The following is a 17,633-nucleotide window of genomic DNA, read 5'->3' on the forward strand; positions in this document are numbered from 1 at the left end:
AAAGCACACTGCAACACCCAGCAAATGAGCAGCACCAGTGGAAGGCATGCACCATCCTGCTGGCTCTGGATCCTAAAGGAGCACCCGACAAAGCAGGTCAACACCTGCCTGTTTGGAGGGTGTGCAGGGGGTGTAACCGGGTGGAGCAGAGTTGGGGCAAATCAGGCCCAAGAAGGGTCAAGATTGGTGGTGCTGGCAGATGCTAAATCCTATTCCCCCTTCTGGGCTTGAAAGCCAGCCACGGGGCTTCTCAGACCTGCATTGGCCATTTGAAAGACGCAGTTCCGAGTAGCCCCATTGCGCAGACTGGAGCTTTACACGGGATAAGGAATGAATGTCCCCTTACCTCATGGAGACCTGCAGCTTGCCCTTTCCCAGCACTGGATACAGTGTGGGCTGAGCAGCCCCACTGCACCAGTGCTGGTTAGGATTTGGTTGTTTGTGCTATGATGTAATGCAGTGTTTCTCAAACTATGGATTGGGATCCACTAGGTGGGTCATGAGCCCATTTCAGGTGGGTTCCCATTCATTTCAATATTTTATTTTTATTATAGTAGCCTTGATATTACCATGGTATGTGACAGCATTTGGGGAAATGTTACATATCTGTGCTTTTAACAAGCTCCTATGTATATGCTTTTAAGGGCACAATCTTAATCAACTTTCCAGCACTGACCTAGCAGCAATGCAGCCCCAAGGTAGGATGACAAGCATACCCTTACCTTGAGGAGGCCCCCTTGACTGCCTCTCCACTGCAGGATGCAGTGCACACCACATGGACACAGCTGGTTAGGATTGCGCCCTAAAAATGGTAGTAAATGGGACTTATTCCTGGATAAGTTTGGGAAGGATTGCAGCCTAGGATGGTTAAAAATTTCCCTGCTTGATGATGTCACTTCTGGTCATGACATCACTTCTGGTGGGTCCTCACAGATTCTCATTCTAAAAAGTGGGTCTTGGTTCTAAAAGTTTGAGAACCACTGATGTAACGCATGCCTCAATTTCATTTGGTCGCCACTGTGGCTGAACCTTGAATTTCTCTTCCTTCTCTCACCCTTTCTTTCTCCTATTGCCTGCTGCTTGGCAGCCTATTTAGTTTGTTCCACTTCTCTTTGATCAGTATCTAGGATTATGGGATATATTTCTTTCAGTTGTTTGTAACTTGTTTCTTGACGAATCACTAAACACTTATATTTGATATTTCCAGACTGTTCCACTCAGTACGCATTTGGGGAAGCCAGAAGACTTGGCTTTGTTAGTTCGCAATGCTGTTTAACCAATAGTATGACTGCTGGTGGTGGTACTGCACAGTTTGTCAGGCAGTAGTTGGACTTGCTGCTGTATGGACCACATAACATGGCTCTGCCTGGCCTGAGGATGCTGGAAATGGAGTACTGGCAGCAGGTTGTGGTTGTGGGGCAAGGAAAGATCAGGAAGCATCAGCATCCACAGGAGACTTACCCTTGCTGCAGAGACAACAATGGGGCAAGCTGCTCACTTGTGGGCTGCAGCAGCCACTTCTAGTGACAGTGGTACTTGAAGAAGTGGTACATGAAATGGTGGTACTTGAGGAAGGCTAAGGCTGAAAAGCCCTGGGTTGGTGTTTGCCACACTGACATGAAAAATATCTTATTTTTTGATAAAGGCGCAGTATGACTCACAAGGTGGTGAGTTTTCCCTTTCACATCACAGTGCACTACCACTCTGAAAGTTGCACATACGTGGTGAATTCCCTACATAGGTAGGAAGAATGATCTGTCTTGGTGGCACTTGTAGTTTCTTATAGGTATGAAAGATCTGTGGGCAGGCAATTTGTTTTCTAAGAGCCAGCCCTGGAGGAAAAGGAACAGCTTATGGATGGAGAGGACACAGAGGCACATTTGAAAAAATACAGATCCTATACATATACTGTTAGTGTGTGGGTGTGAAGTTTGTGCTTAGCAGCTTTAAAACAAAAACAATTTCAACTAGTGTCTCAGTTGCCATGGCAATGGGAGTGTGCTGTTTTCAAGAGATGAACCTGTGAATGTGCAGGGAAATGGAAAAAAAAATGCCTGCAGTGTGCTTTCATTTCATTTAAAAAAAAAAAAAGACTTTTCATGTGGACAACCTCTTTTGTTTGTTTGGCCAGAGTTGATCCCAGACAACTGACTATATGAATAGTTTTTACATAGGGATCATAGGGGAGACAGAGGAGGATTAAAGGTGTGATATTCTCTGCAGGTCTCCCTACAAGCTGCCTCCATGTGAGCCAATGGTATGATTTTTAGGGCGCAATCCTATCCTGCGCTGGAATAGGCAAGCCAAGAGGCTTGCGCTGTAACCAGCGCAGGATTGTGGCCACAATGGCTTAGCCAGAGGCAAAGGTAAACTTTTCCCCCTTACCCCTGGGTAAGGGCCATTGGCGCCTACGGGTCTCCTCAGGAACCCGCCTCCCTCTCGCTGCCCAGGAACGCCTCCGTCCCACCTCCTCCCCGCCTCTGCCCCACCTACCTTTGCTGCTTGTATCGGCCCAGCCAGGCCATCACAGGATTCCGTGGGGAAGCTGCCACGGAGGCTGGATTCAGCCTCCTTGTGTTGGTGCACTGCCATGCGCCGATGCGGCTTCCTCCTGAAGAGGCACAAGTGTGCCTTAGAGCATGTTTGCGACCCTCCTGGGCCGACACAAGGGACTTGCGCCGGCCGAAGTCCTTTCTAGGATTGCGCCCTTAGACATCTAACAGTGAATACTTGCTTGTCCACAGATAGATGCTAAGGATACTCTTGGTCTATACTAGGTACAGCTCATTCATATTCTCATCTAAACCCTTAATGACCCTTTTTATATGGAAAACCATATAGTGAACCAGTATGTTCTTATTCCAGGAGTAATTCTTAGAGTAATGAATAATTCTTTGTAAAAATAATGTGTTACTGGGTTAATGCCTGCATTAAAGATAATACATTTTCTCTGGTGACCTCCTTCCTGTCTGCTAATTAATATCATTAAGCAAATATATGTACAGTATTTAACTATCTGTCTGATTTGGGTCTATAAGCAGTAGGTAAGTCTCCTTTTCATCATTCCATCTGCATAATACCATTCAAGATTATGGTTTCACACACACACAATTACTAGCATAGCTGCCCATTATCCATGTTCTGCGTGTTGTTTAGAATGTTGATGTGTTTTAAATTACTAGTCCAAGATCACTCTGAGAAGCAGTCTTTCAACAGCAGTGCATTTACTCAAGCGTTCTAGTGATTGAGAATGAGTGGCTGAAGGACCAGGTTTTCACTAATGTGGTGCAAAAGAGCCATTGTATGAAGTAGAAATCCACCTCTGAGAGATGGAACAATACTGAAGAAATAAAATCTAGCTGTCTGAGACCACTGAGATAATACATAAGGTCTCCATGACATGAAGGAAATGACTCGAGTAAGAATTTAAAATTACAACATTCAGTGGTGGTAGAAGGAACAGGCTTCTAACATGTGAACTAGATTCTATAGGATCCTAATGATAACCTACTCCAATTAGGAGACAGGTTGTATATGAAATCTTTCTTCCCAGTAAGTTAGTGGTTATTGTTGGTGAAATGTCCAGGGATTTTTCATAAGAAAAAGATCCAGGGGACCCCTCCAGCGAAGGTCATTAAAGGCGCAATCCTAACCTGTACTGGAACAGGCAGGCTGACTGGCTTACACTGTTTCCAGTGCAGGTTTGGTGTAGCCTGGGCCGCAAATCGGAGTTAGGGGATTTCTTTCCCCTTACCCTGAGAAACCCCCCAGGCTGCCCTACGGGGCTATTAGAATCTGCACTAGCACTTCTGCAGCACAAATCCAAGTGGCGGAAGTAAGGCTGCTAGGGATGGGGGTTGGAATCTGGCCTGCACCGCCTGCCACCACCACCCCCCAACTTAGGCAGCCCTCTCCCTTCTCCGTTCCTTCCTCCCACCAACTTCTCCCACCCCCTGTACTGGTCTGCCTGAGCCAGCACAAACCTGCCGGCTTTGGGTGCAGGGCTGGCTCCGTGATGCCAATGGACATCCATGAACTGGTCTATCCTACTCTCGAGTTGTCAAGGAACATTCTTTATGGCACATTCGCGACGGCTGGGAGCAGGCACAAGGGACTTGAAATGGCTGGGGCGGGAGGTTGGATTGCGCTGCAGGTGTTATAATAACGAGGTTTGTGTTTGTCCTTCATGATGCTATAAAAGTCTCCAGTCTTGTCTCCCTTGCACCTATTGGTTTCGTTGATGTTTCAAGACTTGTTCTCAGGAATTTAACCTTGTTTGTCTAATACAGAACTGTGTTAGTTTTGTAATAAGCCATGTTTCCTCCACCACCAACCTACCCCACATTAACAGCTGTTTCTTGACAGCATTCTACTGCAGTGGCTAAAGTGGATGATAGGACTGGTCTGTAACTACTGTATAAGCACTTGTAGAAGCAAATACCATTTGAATCAATGGAGCCTGCATCCAAGTGCATAGGAATATTGTGTCAGCAGTTTTTTTTTTCATGGGCATGGCATACTTTTAGATATTTAGCATTTTTGTAATAGAGTTCAGCAATCCTGGTGTGTTAGTTATCCAGAAAAGCAGGAGGTCTATGACAAGGACATGTCTGTTGTGGGCTTGAGTTCATTCCAAACATTTCGTGCTTTTATAGGCTGTGGCCCATGATGTATTCTCAGCTGCAGCTTTGATTTGCTGTGACTCAACTGGGTCAGTATTTGGACAGCAGAAGTCCTGCTGATGAGATGCGTATAAACTCCCACTCAGAACTCTAGGTGGTCTTACCATCTCATTGCATACCATGAGTAGGAGGATGCTGATCCCTTTAAGATAGATGATAGCGAACATTTTATAGGGATAGCAGTGACTGGGGTTGCATAACCTCTCCAGGGCAATTGTGTAATATTCTATTTCATTTGGGCATGTCTCTTTAGTTGAAGTCCAGTGTCTGGCTCCCTTCTGTGTTTTAAATCAGGAGGGTGGCCCTATACAAAGCAGCATGAGTCTGAATTTGCTATCTATCTATTTAGAGATGGCCATAGCAGTGTTTGATTCCAACTTAAGAAAAATGAAGTAGTAGTAACTTTATTGTCATTGTGCTACAGCACAATGAAATTTATGCACCTTTGGGATACAAGCATAAATATGTACTACAGTTCCAACAATCACACTCTACACACTCACTCACACATTCTATACAACATGCATCATAATATAAAAACAGTGTAACAGACCATAATGCCCAGGAGCATGGTAACAACTATATCGCCTTATTCAACGTAATTAAGGCTGTGGGATAAAAACTGTTCAGGAATCGTGTGGTGCTGTTCTAATAGTTCTGTATCGTCTACCCGAAGGCAACAGTTCAAAGAACTTATCAGCTGGATGGAAGGGGTCTCTCAGAATACTATGTGACTTCTGCAGACAGTGAGATGTATAGATGTCCTCCAAAGCTGGTAGATGAAGGTTGATGATGTGCTGCACGATCTTAATAATTCTCTGCAGAGCTTTTTTGTCCTCTGCAGAGCAATTTCCGTACCACACCAAGATATCATAGGTTAGGACACTCTATAACCGCTCTTAATCTCTTGAGCATGACAGGAACTGAAGGGCTAATATGCCATGTTCTCCCATAGAGTATGAGAGGACAAGCTGTTCAAACAGGTGTATTAGATAAGGATATTACAGTGAGGAACAAATGATTAAATGCAGTGAAAGCAAATGTAAACATACACAGCAACCTTTTCCAAACAAGTGCTTGCAAGATACATACGATTCATTACATGCATGCATAGAAACGTATGATTAAATAAATTTGAAAAACAACTCTGTACTAAGTGATTGTGGACTTCTTTTCATTGTTCCTTTTGAATAGGGATATGTATTGAAGAGAGAAGAGAGTGACTAGGCAAGAGGAAACGCATCAGCTAGATTATGAACAGATACAAGCAGGGAGGTGGAGGATGATGGGGCCATCATTCAATGCTAGAACATATTCTTTTGATTTAGAAAATGCCAGGTTCAGTTCCCAGCTTGTCCAGATAGGGCTGGGAAAGATCTCTCTCTGAAAACCAGGAGAGCCCTTGCCAGTCAAAGGAGGCAGTAAGGAGTTGGACAGACCAATGATCTGTTTCAATAAAAGGTAGCTTTGTTATACTGCAGTGTTTCTCAAGCTGTGGGTCGGTACCCACTAGGTGGGTCACGAGCCAATTTCAGGTGGGTCCCCATTCATTTCAATATTTTATTTTTAATATATTAGACTTGATGCTCCCATGGTATGTTACTGCATTTGGGGAAATGTTACAGACCTGTACTTTTAACAAGCTACTATGTATATTCTTTTAACAATGATAGTCAATGGGACTTACTACTGGGTAAGTGTGGGCAGGATTGCAGCCTATTATTGTAAAAAAAATTCCCTGCTTGATGATGTCACTTCCGGTCATGACATCAAGTGGGTCCCAGTACTAAATGTGTGAGAACCACTATTATATTGTATTCCTACTTAATGGAACTAAGTAATGGGTTGGGCTTGTGATAATGACTGTTAGCTGACCAGCAGCTTTCTTCCATGCAGAATACAGGATATACATAAGAGAGAGAGAGAAGAGGGAACCCCCCCCCCTTTTTGGGAGTGAGTTGAGTTTAATTTAGAATGTTTTAATCGGCATTTTATAGTTCCATTTTTAGTTTTGTTTGTTTGTTTGTTTGTTTTATTGGCTAGGTTAATTATTTGAATATATATTTAAAATTTCAATAAAAGAGTGGTTTAATTATTATTAGGGAATTAATGAGCTCAAATTTATTGTTAAAGTTAATCTTAATTAAAAACTTGTTTATATTTTTATGCCTCACTCACACCCACCCACACAACCATAATGGAGGGGCTGCACTGGTTGAGTCACCCAGACACTGTATACTTCTAGGAATGGCCCATCTGCACCCCTGAATTTTTAATCGCTCATTGAAGTGGGGTACAAGCATGTTACAATATGTTCAAAACTGACTTCTCCTAAAAGTGTTTCTGCTGTCCTGTACACCCCTGTTTTAGCTGCACTTATATCCATTAACATGCTTCTAAAGCTACAGACTTTGGATGAAAGAAAGGTCAATTATTCAAACAAAACCTGAGGAATGGAACCGTCAGTAAGGATTTTGCATCCTTAGATTGCCCATACATGCAAAATGACCTGATGTGTGCTTTTTAAAGAAGGCTAACACAGAAGGTTTAAAGAAGAAGGTTAACACAGAGATTGTCCTTTTAACCAAGATTTTTGGTATGGACTAAAAATGCAGTCAGCTTTCCAAGTGTATTTTATATCTAATGCATTGTTACCATTTTAAACCTTGTTTCCAATTAGATGGAACTAATGTCTCATTTTTTCCTTTACAGAAAAGAAGGCGGCGGATTGATCGAAGTATGATTGGTGAGCCAACAAACTTTGTTCACACAGCTCATGTAGGTTCAGGAGACCTCTTTAGTGGAATGAATTCGGTAAGTGTTTTTGCCAGGAATCCTGTAGCATCTTAAACTGTATCCCTCAATAGGCCTGTATTTCAAAGCACAAACATTTTCAATTTATAGCTTACTGTATCCCAAAGGTCAGAGGCAAGTGCCCAATATTTATGACTTTACATTGTTTTTAAAAGACCCCAAAACAGAATGGCTCACATTCTAAAGTTAAAATAGTTTTATTTACTGGTGCCATAAATCATCAAGAGTTTTATTGTGATGGAGCCAAGATTAGGTTAGGTTAGATGCTTTCTGTGATTGTTTTTGGCTGGGTAATTCTGTGGTTCTAATTGTGAACTGAAGAACAAGCCAGTTTGTATTTCTTTAAAATGAAGAGGTGGAGAGAGGGAATAGACTAGTACAAAAAAAAAAAAAAAAAAAGGTAAGCCAAAGATACAGAGGCCCAAAACACGTATGTAGTAATGAGATTGTGCCTCAGGGCCTTGTGTCTAATTTCAGACTCCTCCCGATGATGAAACTATTTAATGCTGTTGCTTTTTTAGTTGTGTAATTTACACTTCTATGATTTTTAAAAAGTTGCAAACCACTTTACATATTTTAACATGAAAATGGGATCAGTATTGAGCAGCATTCTGAGTAATGCTTTTGCCATCAGGAGCTCCCTTCATGAAATGAAGGGGTATGGATGGGGAATTCCTCTCATGCAATGTCCTCTTGTACAAGAGGAACACTCCTTCCATTCACCAAGTTGAGTGTCCAGTGCGGAAGTGCTAGTTGGGGCGCTATTCAAAATATTTTGATGATAGTAACAAGAGATTCCTCAAGTCAACTTGTTGTATATGGTTCATTCAGATGAGTAATATAACAGAGCCACTGGGCAAACTAAACAGCATATAAATTGTTGCAAAGTTAAGGAAAAACACTGTATGAAGTAGGGTGCACACTATCCACACTTACCTGGGAGTAAGCTGCATTGACTATATTGGGACTTAGTTCTAAGTAAACATGAATAGGATTGGGCTTGTGGTCTTATTTCTCTTGCTCTGTATGTACCAGTAAACAGATAATATAGAGCACTTTTCTTTTGAAAGACACATACATTATAGTCTGTAATAGGTAGTCCAACATGAGGCCCATGGGCCGCATGGAGCCTGTGAGGCCTCTTTTGGCAGCCCTCAAGAACCCTGCTGCACCCACCCCTCCTGTTTCAGCAGGTTTTCAATCTCCCTGCCACACCATTCTGGCTTCTTCTTTGAAGGAGACAGAAGAACAGCGCAGCAGGGAGACTGAAAAACCCTGCTGCGCCAACCTCTTCCTTCTCCTCCATCTGCTTCTCTTGCTGCCCCTGGAATGACTTCGGGGAGTTCAGAACCCAAATGTAATTGGCAGTGATGTCATCACATTTGCTCAACTAGTGGTGGGGCCAGGGTACTGCGCCCCCCTTAGCAGTGAAAGTTGGACCACCCTGATTTATAATTAAAAATAATAACAATAATGTTAATAAACTCTGGCTTCTCCTTTGTCTGAATCCTCTTTCTTTATATCCCTTTAATTAGAAAACTCTCATGAGTCCATTAAAATCATCCAATATGTAAAAACAAAAGAATCTGAACTTTTTCATCAGAGGAGTACTTAAGTCGTTTTACACTGGATTATCTGATACAGTGACCCTAGGAACTTGTATAAACCTGAGCAGAAAGTCCAAAAGGCACAATTGCCTAGAGCTACCAGATAAAAAGAGAACACAGGTGCTTCTCAGAAAGGAAGGAGTTTTTTTTAAACCCTTGAAAAGAAGAGTGAATGAATCCTATAGTTGCAATCTAGTATTCCATTTAATGAAATGACCTTTGAACCCTTCTGAGAATTTATATAGCCTTAAGGTGGAAAAGCCCAAAAGCACACATTCCTATGTCAAGGTAGTTTGCTGAAAGAAAGAATGCAAAATGCTGCATATCTTCATTGGCGTAGGAGAGAGTGAATGTATATGCATATATATATGTGACTGTCATTTTTGAAGATAAAATTTCTTAAGCTACACTTTGATTGCATATACCTAAGAGCAGCTTGGAGGTGACCTTGTTGCAGAGGGAGCAGGGTAAGCAAGTTACCTGTTCTTTCCATTGTTCCACAGCATCATCATGACCAAAATGCAACCTTTGAAAAGAAACAGCTGGTTCAGGGTTGAGGTAGATCTGGGCTTCCTGGTCTGAGGTTTTGTGGGGTGATTGACCAAGCCCTCACATTACTCTTGTTTTCTATAAAGACATTGATGAACATATAAAGCTGCCTCATAGCAAGTGAGATTTTTAGGACCCAGTCCTTTGCTGCTTACCTGCCAAGTGGTACAGCGATGCTGAAACAGCCGCCGCTGTATCCTGCAGAGCGGGAGAAGCAGCCAGAGGTCTCCTTGGGGTAAGGGAACTGGTTCTGTGTAGAACACCCGCAGCACAATTGCTGGCACAAAGCTGAATAACCCATGTAGGACTTTCACGCACAGGGTTATGATCCAGCAACAGCCTCTGCCGCCATCCCTGACCAGGGCCTGAACCACGGCTACCCTCCCCCGCCCAGTTTGTCTCTCCCCACCTTCTCCCTGCCCTTGCCCCCACTCAGGAACACCTCTCCGCCAGCTAGCAGAGAGCTCACTGTCTGCGGCTCCTGCTGCTCTTCCCACCAGCGCAAAGGCCCAGCATCAATTGGCTCTGTCCTCCACACCAGCACCTTTCCCCTTCTGGCTACCACAATATGCCCCATGGCACATTTGCGACAACCATTGCCAGGAAACCACATATGCTGCCAGCACTGCCCTGGCAAAGGATCAGGTTGCCATCTAGCACTAACAGCATCCACAGTGACCAGCTGAAGTTCTCTAGAGTTTCAGGCAGAGGTCTTTCCCAGTCCCGTCCTTACCTGGTGATGTGGGGGGGGGGGTGTTGAATCTGGGGCCTTCTGCATGAAGAGCACATGAGCTGCTACCCAGTATGTGTGTATGGACAAGTATATAAACACAAGACGATCATGTGCAAGTTTACATGTAGACATTGGGAGGTTTATTTCTATTTATGTAAGATACTTTAAAGCCACTCCTTTTAAAAAGTATGCAAAGCAGTGTAGAACACAACAGATGTAATAAAAATAGCTGAAATAAATAGCAATCTCCTTGTCTGTCTGCTGTATGTAGTAGGTCCAGAATATACATTTGAATTAAAAATTACAAAATTATACAGAATTTCAAAGTTCACTATTCATAGAAGACAACGTTGCTAAGGTGAGATTCTAAGGCCGGAGTAATAAAGCTGCATTGTCATTTGGTGAAGAAGAGGGGGGGGGGTGTTTTTTGAACCATGTTATCCTGGCATAACAAAGCAACTTCATTCTCTAGCTTTTTTGCATTCTTATTGCATAGAGAGAGTTTTTTCCCAGGTTTTTTTTTAATATCACAGTTGTCCTCCCTACCGCTCCAAAAGAAATAGCTGTTTTGATTCATGGTGTGTGAGCCTCAGTAAGAAATGTAGCCATGCTAGGTTTTTATGGATAAAAGCCGCAAAACCTTTTGTGTTTTATTTATTTATTTTGTCCTAGAAGTACTTTCAAATAAATCCTGTAGAATTGATATGTTAACGTTCCACTTAAATAAATCCCCTGTTGGGAAAAGGAGCTGGATCAGCTGAAGGAAAAATAAATCTCTGCACCAGACTACCCGTTAACAAAATGAATCTCGCCTATCTGTTCAGGGAGCAATTCATTCATGTGGTGTTTTGTACGTCAGCTTAGTTTTACAAAACTGTTTCTTAGACCTAACTTCAGTACATGTATATTGTATAATATAGTCTGGGTCTCTCTTTCATGGGGGAGTGTTTTTGCCTCTTGTTAGCACAAAGTATCCTTCCCTGCCTTAAAGCCGTATTTATAGCTTCTTGCAGATATAACAGTGAATCATATGTTAGCGTTACGTGCTCATGCTTGAGGAAAGCCCAGCACTGATCCCACACACTTCCCCCTCCCCTATCCTTTGTGTGTAAGGACAGGAGATGGAAGCTTTCAATTTTCAGTTTAGAATAAACTACAACTTCTCATTTTATCTAAACTCAGAAAACTGTTGGCCCGATCCTTGGGGGCCTTTATGGTGGCAGATCTTTGCTATCTCACAATCCAACTATGAAACCCAGGACTCTGAAGCAAAAGCCACACCACTGTTGTATGTTGCAGGGCCACTGACGCAAATGGTTAGAGGCACTCACTGTGTGCACAACAGTGACTCTGAGACACCCTGCAAGAGCCTCTGGCTTTTCGGCAACAGTACTGAAGCAATAAACAGGTGCAATTAATCTAGACTCAGCTAATAAAGACTTCTGCGCAGAAGCTTATACCAAATGTTGAACAACATCAATAAATAAATGCAACTGACATTTTCTGTTCCTGTTTGTTTAGGTGAGCTCAATTCAGAACCAAATGCAATCCAAAGGAGGCTACGGTGGAGGCATGTCTGCAAATGTCCAAATGCAGCTTGTAGATACAAAGGCAGGATAACCATGGGGCATATTTCCAGTGAGTATGAGTAAGGATTGCAATCAGTGTGTACTATTTCTATTCCCAGATAGGGGAATTTCTGTTTTCTCCCTTATAGGATTTAAAGGGTTTAAAACTTGCACCTTTTAAATAGTTCTCTACAAATAGCTAACTCTTTTGAGTCATTGGCTCTCCTAGGAAAGGAGCTGAATACAAGAGAGACATGTGTGGAGATGTGATTTGTTCTGTATTATTCACCCAGTGATGAGACTTTCCAGTGCCAATTACAGAAAGAATTTTTTCCTAAACTGATTTCTCACGCTCATCTATCAAGAGTTCACTTTACGCATGTTTGCACCTTTGGCATGTCATCCTTGTGAGGGATATTTACACATGAATTTTTCAGCAATGTCACAGTCGGAAAAGTAAACACTTAACGGTGGTTTTGGTGTTGCACCGTTGCGTAAACTGGACTTGACAGCCTTTATTCACTCTGATAATAGCAAATGGTTTTATCTTGTGGCCACTAAGATGCTGTTAGGCAATATAATTCCCACCCTCACTCCACATTTGTATAGCAGTTCTGTGCAAAGATATCATATGTTTTATTTTGAAGTAATCCTGGCAACAGCTCTGTAAGGGAAGTAAGAATTCTCCCTGTAACAATGTTATAATTGGGGTAGTTGATGCTGAGAGAGAATGGCTTGCCCCAATCCTATTCCAGCTTTCCAGTACCGATGCAGCCCCTAGGTGAGGGAACAAATGTTCTCTTACCTTGAGGATGCCTCCGTTAGTGCCATCCCACCACAGGATGCAGTGCATATCCCATTAGCATGGCTGCTTCATCGCTGGACAGTTGGATAGGATTGGGCCCTCAATCTGCCTAGAGCAGCGGTTCTCAAACTTTTACCACCAGGACCCACTGTTTAGAATGTGAATCTGTCAGAACCCACCAGCAGTGATGTCATGACCAGAAGTGGCATCATCAAGCAGTGAGTTCCATTGACTTATCATTGTTAAAAGCATATATATAGTAGCCTATTAAAAGAACGAGTCTGTAACATTTCCCCAAATGCAGTCACATACCATGGTAGCATCAAATTGAATGTATTAACAATAAAATTAGACTCACCTAAAATTGGTTCACAATCCACCTAGTGGGTCCCAACCCACAGTTTGAGAAACACTAGCCTAGAGAATTCATGGCTGAATGCAAACCTTCAAAGGTGTACTTTGGAGCAGAGATGTCCTCATTCTTCTAGCCACCATGCCAGAAATCATTGGCTGCTGCAGGGGAGGGGGCAAAACCAACTGTAACGATATCAGTACACGAGGTAAGTTGTACTAGAAGTTACAAAGTCAGAGAACTTCAGATAATATTTTTTGGGAATCTCATGCTTCTTGTAACACGTATCTCTGATAATATTGTTTGCATGCTTTACTAATTCGTCGTTCTGTTTTCCATAGGTCCTTGTGAATTTCTGTATCTTCTTTCCTGTGTCCCCCCCTCTATGCCTTGGTGACTGCTTTCTGTGCTCATGACGAGAGACGTGACGGCTCATCGTCCACCCCCTGTGATTACACCGGTGAAACATTCCTGTTCGGCTGTGAGGCTGACATTAATTAGACTGGTTTTGTCATGTCGTTCCAGTGGCATGCATACATCTCCCTGCTACCAAAACATCTGTGGACATAGTATTGGTTGAGGATTTTTTTTTTCTTTTTCTTTCTGCTCTCAACATTTTAAAAACATTTTAAATGACATAAACATACCGTTCAACATTGAATTTTTGTTTAACTTCTTCTGCAAGGCCTAGTTTATGGCATTCTCATCTGTGGGTTTTTTAAAAATCATTTTTATTTTCTTCTCTGTGAATTAGAAGCAAGCAAGTTCCTCTTAATACCTGTACACTGAACCTGTCGTTGCTAATCTAGATTTTTTTTTTTTAAAGAACTGGGACCTGCAAGCACAATTATCATTTCACACAGTCAAATCAGCAGAGTATATTGACCGCATGCTTCGTGAATTTGCTTGGTATGGTGGCCTGTGTGGTGCCAAAATAATTTAAAAAAAAAATTTTAATGCTTGTTCTTGCAGATGGATGATACTATTGCTGATTTTAAAAGGATTGCAATGGCACCGGATCATGCCGACCTCTCTGGAAAAAAAAACAAAAAAATGTCTTGTAACATTTTAGCTGCTTTGGAAATATATGGTCAGGTTTTGATTCAACTGGTCTTAAAATAATAAACAGAGAGCTTGCATTCATAAGGCATTTTGTTGTAAATGTTCAGTATATTTATTTTAAAAGAGCTGACCTCAAGATTGTAAGCCAGTGTAGTAACGTACATACTTAATGTTGTGGTGGCGCTTTTGTCTGGTTAATGAGTCATTGTTATGTTGGCTGCTTTTTTTTTTTTTTTTTTTTAAAGCTTAATTTTAGGCCATATCGGCATTTCCAGTAGCAGCATGTTGAACTGCCTGCAATATTATAGCTGGAATTTAGTTGACCTCTCTAAGTAGTTGGCAGTTTCCGCATACTAAATATTTAGGGGCCATGTAAGTTGCTAAGAGCAGCGTCGTAACCTGGCAGAAATGGGTGCCAGCCAAAACAACATACAGGGTGGCTTTTTTGCTGTATTGGTAAAGAAGCCTTTTGCTCAGGTTCCAAAGCATGTTCCTCTTTCACAAAGTGTGAAAATTGTGTTTTTAATATTGCACTGTTTCTGAAACATTTCTGTAAGTGGTCCTTTTTTTTCTTTTCTTCTTTTGCTCTTTCCCACCCTCATCAACCCACCCTTTTGGTCACAAGATATGGAAGTCAATCGATTGAATGCTAGCAAAATATTTTTTCAAAACACATTCAGAATCCTCCTCTTGTATTTTTTTAACACCTTAACTGGCAAGTGGCGTGACTGAGGCTAATTGGAGAAGTTCTCAAAAGTTACAAGCATGCAAGGGGAAACCCATTTTGCTATGCAAGCTCCATCCATTTCAGTGGGGATTGTGCAGGAACCTCACTGAAGCTAATAGGGATTGCACAGCAGTATTGCTTGGAGCTTAATGCCTATTGGTATTTTCTTCACTCCCATTCAAGATTTGTAAGGAACAGACACCAGAGTTGAGGGATAATCCCATGTATGCAATTTTTAGTAATTCCCTGATACTTCTCAAATTAATGTGTTTCCAAAGGTAATGAGATTACATCCTTATCCAAGACCATCGCTGGGCACAGTCCTCTGAGGATTTTATCTGGGTAGACATCTCTGAAATTAGTATAAGCAAGTGGTTGACCTCATCTGGGCACAGTGTTTTTTTCACTCCTATAGCTTTCTATAAACTGAGTTCATGAAAAGCATCTGGTTTGTTGTGCCCACTGGCGAGTGTTGGCACTGGGGTAAAGCTCTGCACTGGGCTTTCCATGGAACCCCTCCCACCTTGATGACACACTCAAGAACTGCCATTGCCATCAGTAGTGGGCTTACCTGGCCAAGTAGACACTCCGATAAACATGGGCCCTTGACCTGAACCTGACCTGTCTGATCCCTGACACCACCTCTTCCATTGACTTTCCGGACGGAGCAGGGTAATGACTGTTATATGAACTTGATTAGAAAATACCAGGTTTGGGGATCCATTCAGATGCCTTCAATGAATGGAAGTTCTTCTGACATGTAGCTCAAGCTATCTTTGACTGTCTGGGATGTATAAATACATGGGCAATATGGTGGTCATTTAAGGACAGAATTTTAAATATGTAAGTTTTCAAATTGTTCTAGGATTTCCAACTTACTTTTACCTTTGTCCTCACTGACTGAAAATCAATTTTAGGGAGCTTTTTTTTTTGTCCAGAAGAAGTCTAGCTCAGTCGCCAGAGAAGAGAGACATATTTTTATAACAAACATACTTTTTTTTGTACATTGTGTTCATTCTTAAATAATGTAAGTTCAATGTTGTCTTGTAGATATTAAAAACAGAGTACTGACTTTTGATTCAATAAATGTTTTCTTTCAGTTGCTGATTTACCTATTTCTTTATTGTTAATATTATAAACCTGTTATAACACTATTGTTCACCTGTTTTCTTTGGAAACACTTAACAGGTGTAAAGAACCATTTCATCTTTGCAGTTCTAGCACATTTGACTGCAAAGGAGGGAACCATATTTGGGCAGATCTCTAGATTCTCGAATATCATCATTGTTAAATTCTTACACACACCTGCACAGTTCTATCATTCAGAACGGATTCCATGGTTATATCTGTGGACTCTGCTAGGGGTAATTTAAAACAAACCAATCCAAAGCCCTTGTCTACAGGAACATCTTAGAAGCAGACTTCACCTTAGTTTCAGCTGCAGTCTCATATTTCCTTCATTGACTAAGTTTAGTAAATGAAGAAGGACCAGCAGAAGAAGGGCCATTACAAGTGGAGGCAAAATTCACTTGGGCTCAGCTCTTAGAGTATCTAGTACAGAACTTCATTAATCCTATTACAATTTCATTAGGTTAAAAATGGATAAGTGTTCCCATGTCAGGATTTTGTTGGAATACTATTTTGTTGGAATTCTCAGACTTTTTGCACCAGGACCCACTTTTTAGAATGAGAATCTGTCAGGACCCACCGGAAGTGATATCATGACTGGAAGTGATATCAAGCAGGAAATTTTTTTAGCAATCCTGGGCTGCAATCCTGCCCGCACTTACCCAGGAGAAAGTCCCATTTACTATCATTGTTAAAAGAATATACATAGAAGTTTGTAAAAAGTACAGGTCTGTAACATTTCCCCAAATGCAGTCACGTACCATGGTAGCATCAAGTCTAACATATTAAAAATAAAATATTGAAATAAATGGGGACCCACCTGAAATTGGCTCTCCTCGTGGGTCCCAACCCACAGTTTGAGAAACACTGCTATAATGCTTATTCTCAGCCTATGTGTGCACATTATAGGCTATTTGACAAACCTGCTCCCACTGGCATTAAAATTCTTCTGTCTTCACCTTAAAATGTTGGTCTCTCTCACCTCAGTGGTGATCATGGTACTTAGTATTCTAATATTTGTCTTCAGTGATAATTTGCACATGTTTCTTGGAAGTATTTCTAATTCAAAGTAAAATTTATTCCAGGAACTCCAACTTGTTAAGCAATAACAGCCAAATTGTAGAACTTGGATGTATGTAAGTAAGTGCGGAGAAACAGGGTTTGCTGGCAGTTTTGTCAGCCTGTCATCCTAAACCAACCTTCATTTTACACCAGCATTTCAGGCAGATCCAAATGTTTATCAGTGAGGCGTATGAAATCATCCAAAGCTTTATTTGCAGAGATATGCAAATCAACTGCATGAGCTGCACCCCTGTTGCCCCCTACTGATCCCTGGGTCAAATTGTGGGCAGTTAGGAGTGGTGATTGCATCAGTAGTTGCATATCATCTTGTCCTTACAAGGCCCTTGCTTAATGAGTCAGACTATTGGATCCCCTAACTTAATGTTGTCTATTGTATTTGACTGATAGTTGCTTTGCAGGGGCTTAGAAATCTTTCTGAATCTTGCTACCTGAGATTCTTTTGCCAGAAAAGCCCATGAATGAACTATAAAACCAATGCATGCATTCTTCCTATTATACCACATCAGAAGCTGCACATTTATGA

The 17,633-nt window shown here is 41.7% G+C and overlaps 1 protein-coding gene across 2 annotated transcripts in view; it reads left to right on the forward strand.

Annotated features, from left to right (window-relative positions):
* Positions 1-16,001, forward strand: part of CDC42SE2 (CDC42 small effector 2) — a 110,587-nt gene extending 94,586 nt beyond the window's left edge. For both annotated transcript variants that reach the window (XM_066615919.1, XM_066615918.1), the window contains exons 3-5: positions 7,395-7,496; positions 11,907-12,023; positions 13,452-16,001. In XM_066615919.1, the coding sequence (XP_066472016.1) occupies positions 7,395-7,496; positions 11,907-12,005 (201 nt within the window). In that variant the 3' untranslated portion in view covers positions 12,006-12,023; positions 13,452-16,001. The remainder of the gene's footprint in view (positions 1-7,394; positions 7,497-11,906; positions 12,024-13,451) is intronic.
* The last annotated feature ends 1,632 nt before the right edge of the window (positions 16,002-17,633 follow it).

The sequence above is a fragment of the Tiliqua scincoides genome, chromosome 2 (assembly GCF_035046505.1).
Source record: "Tiliqua scincoides isolate rTilSci1 chromosome 2, rTilSci1.hap2, whole genome shotgun sequence".
NCBI lineage: Eukaryota > Metazoa > Chordata > Lepidosauria > Squamata > Scincidae > Tiliqua > Tiliqua scincoides.